We start from the raw sequence: 13,978 nt of genomic DNA, 5'->3' as shown, positions 1-13,978 counted from the left end.
ACCCTCTACAGAGAGATAGTATCCTAACCCCCTCTAACCCTCTACAGAGAGAGATAGTATCCTAACCCTCTACAGGGAGATAGTATCCTAACCCTCTACAGAGAGAGAGTATCCTAACCCTCTACAGAGAGATAGTATCCTAACCCTCTACAGAGAGATAGTATCCTAACCCTCTACAGGGAGATAGTATCCTAACCCTCTACACAGAGAGATAGTATCCTAACCCTCTACAGAGAGAGATAGTATCCTAACCCTCTACAGGGAGATAGTATCCTAACCCTACACAGAGAGATAGTATCCTAACCCTCTACAGGGAGATAGTATCCTAACCCTCTACAGGGAGAGATAGTATCCTAACCCTCTACAGAGAGAGATAGTATCCTAACCCTCTACAGGGAGATAGTATCCTAACCCTACACAGAGAGATAGTATCCTAACCCTCTACACAGAGAGATAGTATCCTAACCCTCTACAGAGAGATAGTATCCTAACCCTCTACAGGGAGATAGTATCCTAACCCTACACAGAGAGATAGTATCCTAACCCTCTACAGGGAGATAGTATCCTAACCCTCTACAGGGAGATAGTATCCTAACCCTCTACAGGGAGATAGTATCCTAACCCTCTACAGGGAGAGATAGTATCCTAACCCTCTACAGAGAGAGATAGTATCCTAACCCTCTACAGGGAGATAGTATCCTAACCCTCTACAGGGAGATAGTATCCTAACCCTACACAGAGAGATAGTATCCTAACCCTCTACACAGAGAGATAGTATCCTAACCCTCTACAGAGAGAGATAGTATCCTAACCCTCTACAGGGAGATAGTATCCTAACCCAACACAGAGAGATAGTATCCTAACCCTCTACAGGGAGATAGTATCCTAACCCTCTACAGGGAGAGATAGTATCCTAACACTCTACAGAGAGAGATAGTATCCTAACCCTCTACAGGGAGATAGTATCCTAACCCTCTACAGGGAGATAGTATCCTAACCCTCTACAGGGAGATAGTATCCTAACCCTCTACAGAGAGATAGTATCCTAACCCTCTACAGGGAGATAGTATCCTAACCCTCTACAGAGAGAGATAGTATCCTAACCCTCTACAGAGAGATAGTATCCTAACCCTCTACAGGGAGATAGTATTCTGACCCTCTACAGAGAGAGATAGTATCCTAACCCTCTACAGGGAGAGATAGTATCCTAACCCTCTACAGGGAGATAGTATCCTAACCCTCTACAGGGAGATAGTATCCTAACCCTCTACAGAGAGAGATAGTATCCTAACCCTCTACATAGAGAGATAGTATTTAAACCCTCTACAGAGAGATAGTATCCTAACCCTCTACAGAGAGAGATAGTATCCTAACCCAGTCGGTAGACAGAGAGATAGTATCCTAACCCTCTACAGAGAGATAGTATCCCAATATATTATTATTACTCTACACCCTCTACAGGGAGGTATCCCAAGAGATAGTATCCCAACCCTCTACAGAGAGATAGTATCCTAACCCTACACACACACACACACACACACACACACACACACACATTGTGGACAACACTTTCCATGACACACACAGCTCACACATCAACATGACTACACACAGCTCATTGTGGACAACATGCTCTTTCCATGACAACACACAGCTCATTGTGGACAACATGCTTTTTCCATGACAACACACAGCTCATTGTGGACAACATGCTCTTTCCATGACTACACACAGCTCATTGTGGACAACATGCTCTTTCCATGACAGACTAACCAGGGTAACCAAAGCTATGATCCCTTATTGATGTCACTTGTTAAATCCACTTCAATCAGTGTAGATGAAGTAGAGGAGACTAGGAACCTCCTAATGTTTGGTGTACTCAGTGTGTACATGAACACAGAAAAGCTTCAATACAGTAAAACACATTATAACGATTATAACGTCAAATCCTATAGTCACATGACATGTCACTTTTTTTTCTGCAGTGATCTGGTACAAAATGTTCATGGAGCCTATGGAAGTCTATGGGTATCTGCTAGCATGCATTAGCGCAACAACTGGAAGTCTATGGGTATCTGCTAGCATGCATTAGCGCAATGACCAATCCTTCTAGATAGCAGATACACATAGACTTCCAGTCACTGCGCTAATTCTAGTTAGTATTGGCTCGCGAAACTACCTCCCTTCAAACTGGACATAGAGAAATAAAAATGGTATCAATCATGGCCAAAATCCCGACGCATCCCTTTAAGGATGATCTTGTGGAATTGTACAGTTCACAAACGGAGACAAATCACCTTGACAGCTTCTCAGCTTCTTGTTCCGGCATGACCTGACACACACTGTCCCCAATGCGAGAAAGTTACTGCAGCTGGTGTCGTGGAGAATTGTTTCAGAAACATAATACTCTCAGAAGAACTTTGTGAATTCAATGTAGACTTTAATACAAGTTATAAAGAGCTGTGCTGGTCCGCGGAACAGCCACCCCTTCTTAGCTCTGCTTTTATACATACATAGTATTGGGGTACATCACATATGTAAATAAAGTTACTCCCCCTTAGTATCTGCTTTTGGTTACAACGATGGCAGAACTCTTTCCATGTTCTAAAAATAATGTATGTACTGCATGCTTATGTTTTACGTGTTAGTCATCAGTTATCTTGCCTACATCTTTCTTCCTGTACCCTGCTGACCACAGCACGTTCAGCTGTCATGAATGCACGTATGGTCTTGGTTAATGTATTCTTTCAAAAATAGAGTATAGCCTGGGTGTCATGAGGCCTGGGTGTCATCCTCTCGTGCATGTCCTTGCTATTTCAGCCAAGCAACCAGACCTATGTAATGCTCAGCTCTCTCCTCAATGGTTCGCTCCAACACTGGTCCAATAGAAAGTGTCTAACCGGCCTCAGACCTCACCGCACATCCCCTGATTCCTCGGTGCAATATGTGAAGGTCGAGACATGAGGATTCTAATATCCCAGAAGTCTTTGCATAAATGGGGAAAAATTCGAAACATCAGCGTAACTAGTTAGCAATGGCGCTGGTCCAATGGATTTGTTGATTATTTTCAAAAGCTTGTGCATGTAAATATGAATTTGCCTAACCTGGGTTGGATCTTTACCCTTCCTCCCCCTGGACTACCCCTGGACTCCCCCTGACTCCCCTTGACTCCCCCTTGGGCTCCCCTGGACTCCCCCCCCTTGGGCTCCCCCTTGGGCTCCCCTTGACTCCCCTGGACTACCCCCTTACTCCCCCTGGACTCCCCCTTGACTCCCCCTGGACTCCCCCTGACTCCCCCTTGACTCTCTCCAATCACAAAGTGATCATTGGCTGAGCCTCCATATGGTTAACCAGCTGGCTAGTGTCCACCATGCTGGGGTCAACCTCGGTGACGGGCTCCGTGTAGAGGGGGGTTGTCGAAGGTACTCCGGCCTGCGCTGAAGACCAGGGGGTTGGTGAAGGAGGGCAGGGGACGGCCGGTCTTCTTGTAGAGCATTAAGGCTGTGAAGCCCATCAGACACATGGTAGCCAATACCACCACCACTGCCAGGCCTGAATACACACGCCTCTGACCTGCCTTCAGAGACACTGCAGGATCACAGGAATAAATATTACAGTATGTCTATGGGTTGACCGATATGACTGATTGGTTAATTGACAGAGTGGTTAATGGACAGAGTGGTTAATGGACAGAGTGGTTAATGGACAGAGTGGTTAATGGACAGAGTGGTTAATTGACCTAGTGGTTAATGGACAGAGTGGTTAATCGACAGAGTGGTTAATTGACCTAGTGGTTAATGGACAGAGTGGTTCATCGACAGAGTGGTTCATCGACAGAGTGGTTCATCGACAGAGTGGTTCATCGACAGAGTGGTTCATCGACAGAGTGGTTCATCGACAGAGTGGTTCATCGACAGAGTGGTTCATCGACAGAGTGGTTAAATGACAGAGTGGTTCATCGACAGAGTGGTTCATCGACAGAGTGGTTCATCGACAGAGTGGTTCATCGACAGAGTGGTTCATCGACAGAGTGGTTCATCGACAGAGTGGTTCATTGACAGAGTGGTTAATAGACTGATCATTCATTGACTGATTGATTGATTAGTTGATTTGAAGGATGGATGATGGGTTGATGGATGGATGTGTGGGTTGGATGATTGATTGATTAATTGATTGATTGATTTATTGAAGGATGGATGATGGGTTGGATGATTGATTGGCTCATTCATTCATGACTCACCATGTGTTGGTGGTGTTTCTGGTAGAGGTGGAACAGAGAGGATTAATAACAAGGTTTTATTAAGAGGTCCAACTCTGTCTATTATCCTATTTGCTCAAAACATTCTTCATCACAGACTTAATTTCCTATAGATCTATTGACATTCATATGTGCACTACACTATGGAGTGAGAAAGAAAGTTGTGTGGATACTGTTAGAGCCATGGTGCTCCCCTCTCACCCTTGTCTTTCCTACAGATGTATGGTCTGTCTCACCCTCGTCTTTCCTACAGATGTATGGTCTGTCTCACCCTCGTCTTTCCTACAGATGTATGGTCTGTCTCAACCTCGTCTTTCCTACAGATGTATGGTCTGTCTCAACCTCGTCTTTCCTACAGATGTATGGTCTGTCTCAACCTTGTCTTTCCTACAGATGTATGGTCTGTCTCAACCTTGTCTTTCCTACAGATGTATGGTCTGTCTCAACCTCGTCTTTCCTACAGATGTATGGTCTGTCTCACCCTCGTCTTTCCTACAGATGTATGGTCTGTCTCACCCTCGTCTTTCCTACAGATGTATGGTCTGTCTCACCCTCGTCTTTCCTACAGATGTATGGTCTGTCTCAACCTCGTCTTTCCTACAGATGTATGGTCTGTCTCACCCTCGTCTTTCCTACAGATGTATGGTCTGTCTTAACCTTGTTTTTCCTACAGATGTATGGTCTGTCTCACCCTCGTCTTTCCTACAGATGTATGGTCTGTCTTAACCTTGTTTTTCCTACAGATGTATGGTCTGTCTTAACCTTGTCTTTCCTACAGATGTATGGTCTGTCTCACCTTTGGGCTTCTTGCAGATGTATGGTTTATCATCCCACATGGGGGAAGTGCTCCAGGTCCCATCGGAGGATAGCATATATCCATAGACATAGGAAGAGTCCTGAGGCTGTCCCTCTGCCCAGTTAATGTAGTCCAGCAGTGTTTGGTCATGCCACTTCCACTGACCTGCAACAGGGTCTGTTGTTAGTCATGTAGTTACCTGCACACTTACAAAAAAAGATTCTATCTAGAACCGAAAAAGGCTATTCGTCTGTTACCAGAGTTCTCACATGGTGACAGCCGAAGAACCATTTTGAAAAATGTTATTATAACAGTGTAGGTGTGTTTTGTACAGGCCTATCTATAAGGATTGGTAGATACCTAGGTGTGTTTTGAACAGGCCTCTCTAGAAGGATTGGTAGATACCTAGGTGTGTTTCGTACAGGTCTATCTAGAAGGATATGTAGTTACCTAGGTGTGTTTTGAACAGGTCTATCTAGAAGGATTGGTAGTTACCTAGGTGTGTTTTGAACAGGTCTATCTAGAAGGATTGGTAGTTACCTAGGTGTGTTTTGTACAGGCCTATCTAGAAGGATTGGTAGATACCTAGGTGTGTTTTGAACAGGTCTATCTAGAAGGATATGTAGTTACCAAGAGGTGTGTTTTGAACAGGTCTATCTAGAAGGATTGGTAGTTACCTAGGTGTGTTTTGAACAGGTCTATCTAGAAGGATATGTAGTTACCTAGGTGTGTTTTGTACAGGCCTATCTAGAAGGATTGGTAGTTACCTAGGTGTGTTTTGAACAGGTCTATCTAGAAGGATTGGTAGTTACCTAGGTGTGTTTTGTACAGGCCTATCTAGAAGGATTGGTAGTTACCAAGAGGTGTGTTTTGAACAGGTCTATCTAGAAGGATTGGTAGTTACCTAGGTGTGTTTTGAACAGGTCTATCTAGAAGGATTGGTAGTTACCTAGGTGTGTTTCATACAGGCCTATCTAGAAGGATTGGTAGTTACCTAGGTGTGTTTTGAACAGGTCTATCTAGAAGGATTGGTAGTTACCTAGGTGTGTTTTGTACAGGCCGATCTAGAAGGATTGGTAGATACCTAGGTGTGTTTTGAACAGGTCTATCTAGAAGGATTGGTAGTTACCTAGATGTGTTTTGAACAGGCCTATCTAGAAGGATTGGTAGTTACCTAGGTGTGTTTTGAACAGGTCTATCTAGAAGGATTGGTAGTTACCTAGGTGTGTTTTGTACAGGCCGATCTAGAAGGATTGGTAGTTACCTAGATGTGTTTTGAACAGGTCTATCTAGAAGGATTGGTAGTTACCTAGGTGTGTTTTGAACAGGTCTATCTAGAAGCATTGGTAGTTACCTAGGTGTGTTTTGTACAGGCCTATCTAGAAGGATTGGTAGTTAACTAGGTGTGTTTCCTACAGGCCTATATAGAAGGATATGTAGTTACCTAGGTGTGTTTTGAACAGGTCTATCTAGAAGGATATGTAGTTACCTAGGTGTGTTTTGTACAGGCCTATCTAGAAGGATTGGTAGTTACCTAGGTGTGTTTTGTACAGGCCTATATAGAAGGATATGTAGTTACCTAGGTGTGTTTTGAACAGGTCTATCTAGAAGGATTGGTATTGTTCTAGGTGTGTTTTGTACAGGCCTATATAGAAGGATTGGTAGATACCTAGGTGTGTTTTGTACAGGCCTATCTAGAAGGATTGGTAGTTACCTAGGTGTGTTTTGTACAGGCCTATATAGAAGGATATGTAGTTACCTAGGTGTGTTTTGAACAGGTCTATCTAGAAGGATATGTAGTTACCTAGGTGTGTTTTGTACAGGCCTATCTAGAAGGATTGGTAGTTACCTATGTGTGTTTTGTACAGGCCTATATAGAAGGATATGTAGTTACCTAGGTGTGTTTTGAACAGGTCTATCTAGAAGGATATGTAGTTCTAGGTGTGTTTTGAAGGATCTAGAAGGATGTATGTGTGTTTTGTACACTATCTAGAAGGAGGTGTGTTTTGAACAGGTCTATCTAGAAGCATTGGTAGTTACCTAGGTGTGTTTTGTACAGGCCTATCTAGAAGGATTGGTAGTTAACTAGGTGTGTTTCCTACAGGCCTATATAGAAGGATATGTAGTTACCTAGGTGTGTTTTGAACAGGTCTATCTAGAAGGATATGTAGTTACCTAGGTGTGTTTTGTACAGGCCTATCTAGAAGGATTGGTAGTTACCTAGGTGTGTTTTGTACAGGCCTATATAGAAGGATATGTAGTTACCTAGGTGTGTTTTGAACAGGTCTATCTAGAAGGATTGGTATTGTTCTAGGTGTGTTTTGTACAGGCCTATATAGAAGGATTGGTAGATACCTAGGTGTGTTTTGTACAGGCCTATCTAGAAGGATTGGTAGATAACTCTATGTGTTTTGTACAGGCCTATATAGAAGGATATGTAGTTACCTAGGTGTGTTTTGAACAGGTCTGTCTAGAAGGATTGGTAGTTACCTAGGTGTGTTTTGTACAGGCCTATATAGAAGGATTTGTAGTTATCTAGGTGTGTGTTGTAAAGGCCTATCTAGAAGGATTGGTAGTTACCTAGGTGTGTTTTGTACAGGCCGATCTAGAAGGATTGGTAGTTACCTAGGTGTGTTTTGTACAGGCCGATCTAGAAGGATTGGCAGTGTTCTAGGTATGTTTTGTTCAGGCCTATCTAGAAGGATTGGTAGTTACCTAGGTGTGATTCGTACAGGCCTATCTAGAAGGATTGGTAGTTACCTAGGTGTGTTTTGAACAGGTCTATCTAGAAGGATTGGTAGTTACCTAGGTGTGTTTTGAACAGGTCTATCTAGAAGGATTGGTAGATACCTAGGTGTGTTTTGAACAGGTCTATCTGGAAGGATTGGTAGTTACCTAGGTGTGTTTTGTACAGGTCTATCTAGAAGGATTGGTAGTTACCTAGGTGTGTTTTGTACATGCCGATTTAGAAGGATTGGTAGATACCTAGGTGTGTTTTGAACAGGTCTATATAGAAGGATATGTAGTTACCTAGGTGTGTTTTGAACAGGTCTATCTAGAAGGATATGTAGTTACCTAGGTGTGTTTTGTACAGGCCTATCTAGAAGGATTGGTAGTTACCTAGGTGTGTTTTGTACAGGCCTATATAGAAGGATATGTAGTTACCTAGGTGTGTTTTGAACAGGTCTGTCTAGAAGGATTGGTAGTGTTCTAGGTGTGTTTTGTAGAGGTCTATCTAGAAGGATTGGTAGTTACCTAGGTGTGTTTTGTACAGGCCGATCTAGAAGGATTGGCAGTGTTCTAGGTGTGTTTTGTTCAGGCCTATCTAGAAGGATTGGTAGTTACCTAGGTGTGTTTTGTACAGGCCTATCCAGAAGGATTGGTAGTTACCTAGGTGTGTTTTGAACAGGTCTATCTGGAAGGATTGGTAGTTACCTAGGTGTGTTTTGTACAGGTCTATCTAGAAGGATTGGTAGTTACCTAGGTGTGTTTTGTACATGCCGATTTAGAAGGATTGGTAGATACCTAGGTGTGTTTTGAACAGGTCTATCTAGAAGGATTGTTAGTTACCTAGGTGTGTTTTGTACAGGTATATCTAGAAGGATTGGTAGATACCTAGGTCTGTTTTGTACAGGCCTATCTAGAAGGATTGGTAGTTACCTAGGTGTGTTTTGTACAGGCCTATCTAGAAGGATTGGTAGATAACTAGGTGTGTTTCCTACATGCCTATATAGAAGGATATGTAGTTACCTAGGTGTGTTTTGAACAGGTCTATCTAGAAGGATATGTAGTTACCTAGGTGTGTTTTGTACAGGCCTATCTAGAAGGATTGGTAGTTACCTAGGTGTGTTTTGTACAGGCCTATATAGAAGGATATGTAGTTACCTAGGTGTGTTTTGAACAGGTCTGTCTAGAAGGATTGGTAGTGTTCTAGGTGTGTTTTGTAGAGGTCTATCAAGAAGGATTGGTAGTTACCTAGGTGTGTTTTGTACAGGCCGATCTAGAAGGATTGGCAGTGTTCTAGGTGTGTTTTGTTCAGGCCTATCTAGAAGGATTGGTAGTTACCTAGGTGTGTTTTGTACAGGCCTATCCAGAAGGATTGGTAGTTACCTAGGTGTGTTTTGTACAGGCCTATCTAGAAGGATTGGTAGTTACCTAGGTATGTTTTGTACAGGTCTATCTAGAAGGATTGGTAGTTACCTAGGTGTGTTTTGTACAGGCCTATCTAGAAGGATATGTAGTTACCTAGGTGTGTTTTGTACAGGTATATCTAGAAGGATTGGTAGTTACCTAGGTGTGTTTTGTACAGGTCTATCTAGAAGGATTGGTAGTTACCTAGGTGTGTTTTGTACAGGTATATCTAGAAGGATTGGTAGTTACCTAGGTGTGTTTTGTACAGGCCTATCTAGAAGGATTGGTAGTTACCTAGGTGTGTTTTGAACAGGCCTATCTAGAAGGATTAGAAGTTACCTAGGTGTGTTTTGTACAGGCCTATCTAGAAGGATTGGTAGTTACCTAGGTGTGTTTTGAACAGGCCTATCTAGAAGGATTGGTAGTTACCTAGGTGTGTTTTGTACAGGCCAATCCAGAAGGAGGAGTAGCTGTCTTTCAGAAACTCCAGGTTGCTCTTTATGAAGCGGAGTTCTTCAGGATCCTCGATGCTCACCAGAGACGCCCCTTCACACACAATATTGGTGTTAATGCCTCTCCATTTACTTTCTTTATGGTTTGTTCTGCCCAAAGAAGTGCACAGTTCATGGAAAACTAGATCCCAATTCCAGTTCTCTCCTTTTCTCCCTGAAGCGTTCACCATCTCACTCCACGCCAGGATGTACAAGCATTAGATAGGTGTATCAGTCTGTGTCCTAAAGCATTATATAGGTGTATCAGTCTGTGTCCTAAAGCATTAGATAGGTGTATCAGTCTGTGTCCTAAAGCATTAGATAGGTGTATCAGTCTGTGTCCTAAAGCATTAGATAGGTGTATCAGTCTGTGTCCTAAAGCATTAGATAGGTGTATCAGTCTGTGTCCTAAAGCATTAGATAGGTGTATCAGTCTGTGTCCTAAAGCATTAGATAGGTGTATCAGTCTGGGTACTAAAGCATTAGATAGGTGTATCAGTCTGTGTCCTAAAGCATTAGATAGGTGTATCAGTCTGTGTCCTAAAGCATTAGATAGGTGTATCAGTCTGGGTACTAAAGCATTAGATAGGTGTATCAGTCTGTGTCCTAAAGCATTAGATAGGTGTATCAGTCTGTGTCCTAAAGCATTAGATAGGTGTATCAGTCTGGGTGCCACCTTTCTTCCAACAATTCAGTCAAATCCAGACTTAGAGGAGAATGGGAGAGAATGGGACATAGGCCAAAAATGCACCATTTTATAACGGCACCCCGTAAAAGGCCTGGCATACTGAATATGAACGCATGTACCCTGAAGAGTTCTGAATGTAATGTGTGACATGGCCTCAAATCTCTCTCTCTCCTGACAAGTCAGCTTATCAGAAATCACGGGTATTCAATAGGACGGCCATTTTTGACACACCCTTGGTTTTGAGGCTGCTCCTACCTTTACGTTTACAGCTGGTGGAGGCGTCAGCCCACTCTATGTCGTTAATGACGAAGCTGTAGCAGTGCCCTCTGAAAGGCAACCAGGACCAGGGGCTGTTGCTACCACTGATCTCCTCCTGCTCCTCCTGGATACATTCCCCGGTGTACTTGGGTGGGGCCTTGGGCGGGACGGCTGTGGGGGGAACCAACCAAAAGGATTACAGCTCCGCACAGGGATCAACCAATAGGATATCCTCTCTGGGAGAAACTAGCCAATGGTATTACGGCGCTGCATAAGGACCAACAAATAGGATCCTTCACACACTGCTGCTTTCACACACTGGGGTAGGTGACTGTCTCACCTGGGGACTACAAACACACTGGGGTTGGTACCTGTTACACCTGGGGACTACTAACACACTGGGGTAGGTCCCTGTCTCACCTGGTGACTACTAACACACTGGGGTAGGAGACTGTCTCACCTGGTGAATTCTAACACACTGGGGTAGGTACCTGTCTCCCCTGGTGACTACTAACACACTGGGGTAGGAGAATATCTCACCTGGTGACTACTAACACACTTGGGTAGGTACCTGTCTCACATGGTGACTACTAACACACTGGGGTAGGAGACTGTCTCACCTGGTGACTACTAACACACTGGGGTAGGTACCTGTCTCACCTGGTGACAACTAACACACGGGTAGGTACCTGTCTCCCCTGGTGACTACTAACACACTGGGGTAGGAGAATATCTCACCTGGTGACTACTAGGAGACTGTCTCACTGGTGACTTGGGTAGGTACCTGTCTCACCTGGTGACTACTAACACACTGGGGTAGGAGACTGTCTCACCTGGTGACTACTAACACACTGGGGTAGGTACCTGTCTCAGCTGGGGACGACTAACACACTGGGGTAGGTACCTGTCTCACCTGGTGACTACTAACACACTGGGGTAGGAGACTGTCTCACCTGGTGATTACTATCACACATAGGTAGGAGACTGTCTCACCTGGTGACTACTAACACACTGGGGTAGGAGACTGTCTCACCTGGTGACTACTAACACACTGGGGTAGGTACCTGTCTCACCTGGTGACTACTAACACACTGGGGTAGGTAACTGTCTCACCTGGTGACTACTAACACACTGGGGTAGGAGACTGTCTCACCTGGTGACTACTAACACACTGGGGTAGGTACCTGTCTCACCTGGTGACTACTAACACACTGGGGTAGGTACCTGTCTCACCTGGGGACTACTAACACACTGGGGTAGGTACCTGTCTCAGCTGGGGACGACTAACACACTGGGGTAGGTACCTGTCTCACCTGGTGACTACTAACACACTGGGGTAGGAGACTGTCACACCTGGTGACTACTAACACACTGGGGTAGGTACCTGTCTCACCTGGTGACTACTAACACACTGGAGTTGGAGACTGTCTCATCTGGACTACTAACACACTGGGGTAGGTACCTGTCTCAGCTGGGGCCGACTAACACACTGGGGTAGGTACCTGTCTCACCTGGTGACTACTAACACACTGGGGTAGGTACCTGTCTCACCTGGTGACTACTAACACACTGGGGTAGGTACCTGTTTCACCTGGTGACTACTAACACACTGGAGTTGGAGACTGTCTCATCTGGTGACTACTAACACACTGGGGTAGGTACCTGTCTCACCTGGTGACTACTCACACACTGGAGTAGGTACCTGTCTAACAAACTGGGGTGGGTACCTGTCTCACCTGGTGACTACTAACACACTGGGGTAGGTAACTGTCTTAGCTGGGCACTACTAACACACTGGGGTAGGTACCTGTCTTACCTGGGGACTACTAACACACTGGGGTAGGTACCTGTCTTACCTGGGGACTACTAACACACTGGGGAGGAGACTGTCTCACCTGTTGACGACTAACACACTGGAGCAGGAGACTGTCTCACCTGGTGACGACTAACAAACTGGGGTAGGTACCTGTCTCACCTGGTGACTACTAACACACTGGGGTAGGTACCTGTCTCACCTGGTGACTAATAACAAACTGGGGAAGGAGACTGTCTCACCTGGTGACTACTAACAAACTGGGGTAGGTACCTGTCTCACCTGGTGACTAATAACAAACTGGGGTAGGAGACTGTCTCACCTGGGGACTACTAACACACTGGGGTAGGTACCTGTCTCACCTGGGGACTACTAACACACTGGGGTAGGTCCCTGTCTCACCTGGTGACTACTAACACACTGGGGTAGGTACCTGTCTCACCTGGGGACTACTAACACACTGGGGTAGGTCCCTGTCTCACCTGGTGACTACTAACACACTGGGGTAGGTACCTGGGTCTCACCTGGTGACTACTAACACACTGGGGAAGGAGACTGTCTCACCTGGTGACTACTAACACAATGGGGTCAGTGACTGTCTTACCTGGGGACTACTAACACACTGGAGTAGGTACCGGTCTCACCTGGTGACTACTAACACACTGGGGAAGGAGACTGTCTCACCTGGTGACTACTAACACAATGGGGTCAGTGACTGTCTTACCTGGGGACTGCTTACACACACTGGGGTAGGTCCCTGTCTCACCTGGGGACTACTAACACACTGGGGAGGAGACTGTCTCACCTGTTGACGACTAACACACTGGAGCAGGAGACTGTCTCACCTGGTGACGACTAACACACTGGGGAAGGAGACTGTCTCACCTGGTGACTACTAACACACTGGAGCAGGAGACTGTCTCACCTGGTGACTACTAACAAACTGGGGTAGGTACCTGTCTCACCTGGTGACTACTAACACACTGGGGTAGGTACCTGTCTCACCTGGTGACTAATAACAAACTGGGGTAGGGAGACTGTCTCACCTGGTGACTACTAACAAACTGGGGTAGGTCACCTGTCTCACCTGGTGACTCAATAACAAACTGGGGTAGGAGACTGTCTCACCTGGGGACTACTAACACACTGGGGTAGGAGGTCACCTGGTGTCTCACCTGGGGACTACTAACACACTGGGGTAGGTCCCTGTCTCACCTGGTGACTACTAACACACTGGGTGACTACTGGGGTACCTGTCTCACCTGGTGACTACTAACACACTGGGGTAGGTCCCTGTCTCACCTGGTGACTACTAACACACTGGGGTAGGTACCTGTCTCTCGGTCTCACCTGGTGACTACTAACACACTGGGGGGGAATGGTGACTACTAACACACTGGGGTAGGTCTCACCTGGTGACTACTAACACACTGGGGTCAGTGACTGTCTTACCTGGGGACTACTAACACACTGGAGTACCGGTCTCACCTGGTGACTACTAACACACTGGGGAAGGAGACTGTCTCACCTGGTGACTACTAAC

The 13,978-nt window shown here is 45.2% G+C and overlaps 1 protein-coding gene across 1 annotated transcript; it reads right to left on the bottom strand.

Moving 5' to 3' along the window:
* Nucleotides 1-3,302: 3,302 nt before the first annotated feature.
* LOC135532916 (macrophage mannose receptor 1-like) lies at nucleotides 3,303-13,201 on the bottom strand (the record flags this gene model as incomplete). Its single annotated transcript, XM_064960348.1, has 6 exons — nucleotides 3,303-3,588; nucleotides 4,241-4,258; nucleotides 5,055-5,219; nucleotides 9,615-9,731; nucleotides 10,620-10,793; nucleotides 13,160-13,201. Coding segments are annotated over 6 exons (725 nt in total), but the record flags the coding sequence as incomplete, so codon positions are not given.
* Between the last annotated feature and the right edge of the window lie 777 nt (nucleotides 13,202-13,978).

The sequence above is a fragment of the Oncorhynchus masou genome, unplaced genomic scaffold, assembly GCF_036934945.1.
Source record: "Oncorhynchus masou masou isolate Uvic2021 unplaced genomic scaffold, UVic_Omas_1.1 unplaced_scaffold_2109, whole genome shotgun sequence".
Lineage (NCBI taxonomy): Eukaryota > Metazoa > Chordata > Actinopteri > Salmoniformes > Salmonidae > Oncorhynchus > Oncorhynchus masou.
The sequence above is the reverse complement of the archived record's forward strand: the minus strand, read 5'-3'. Positions and strand labels throughout refer to the sequence as shown.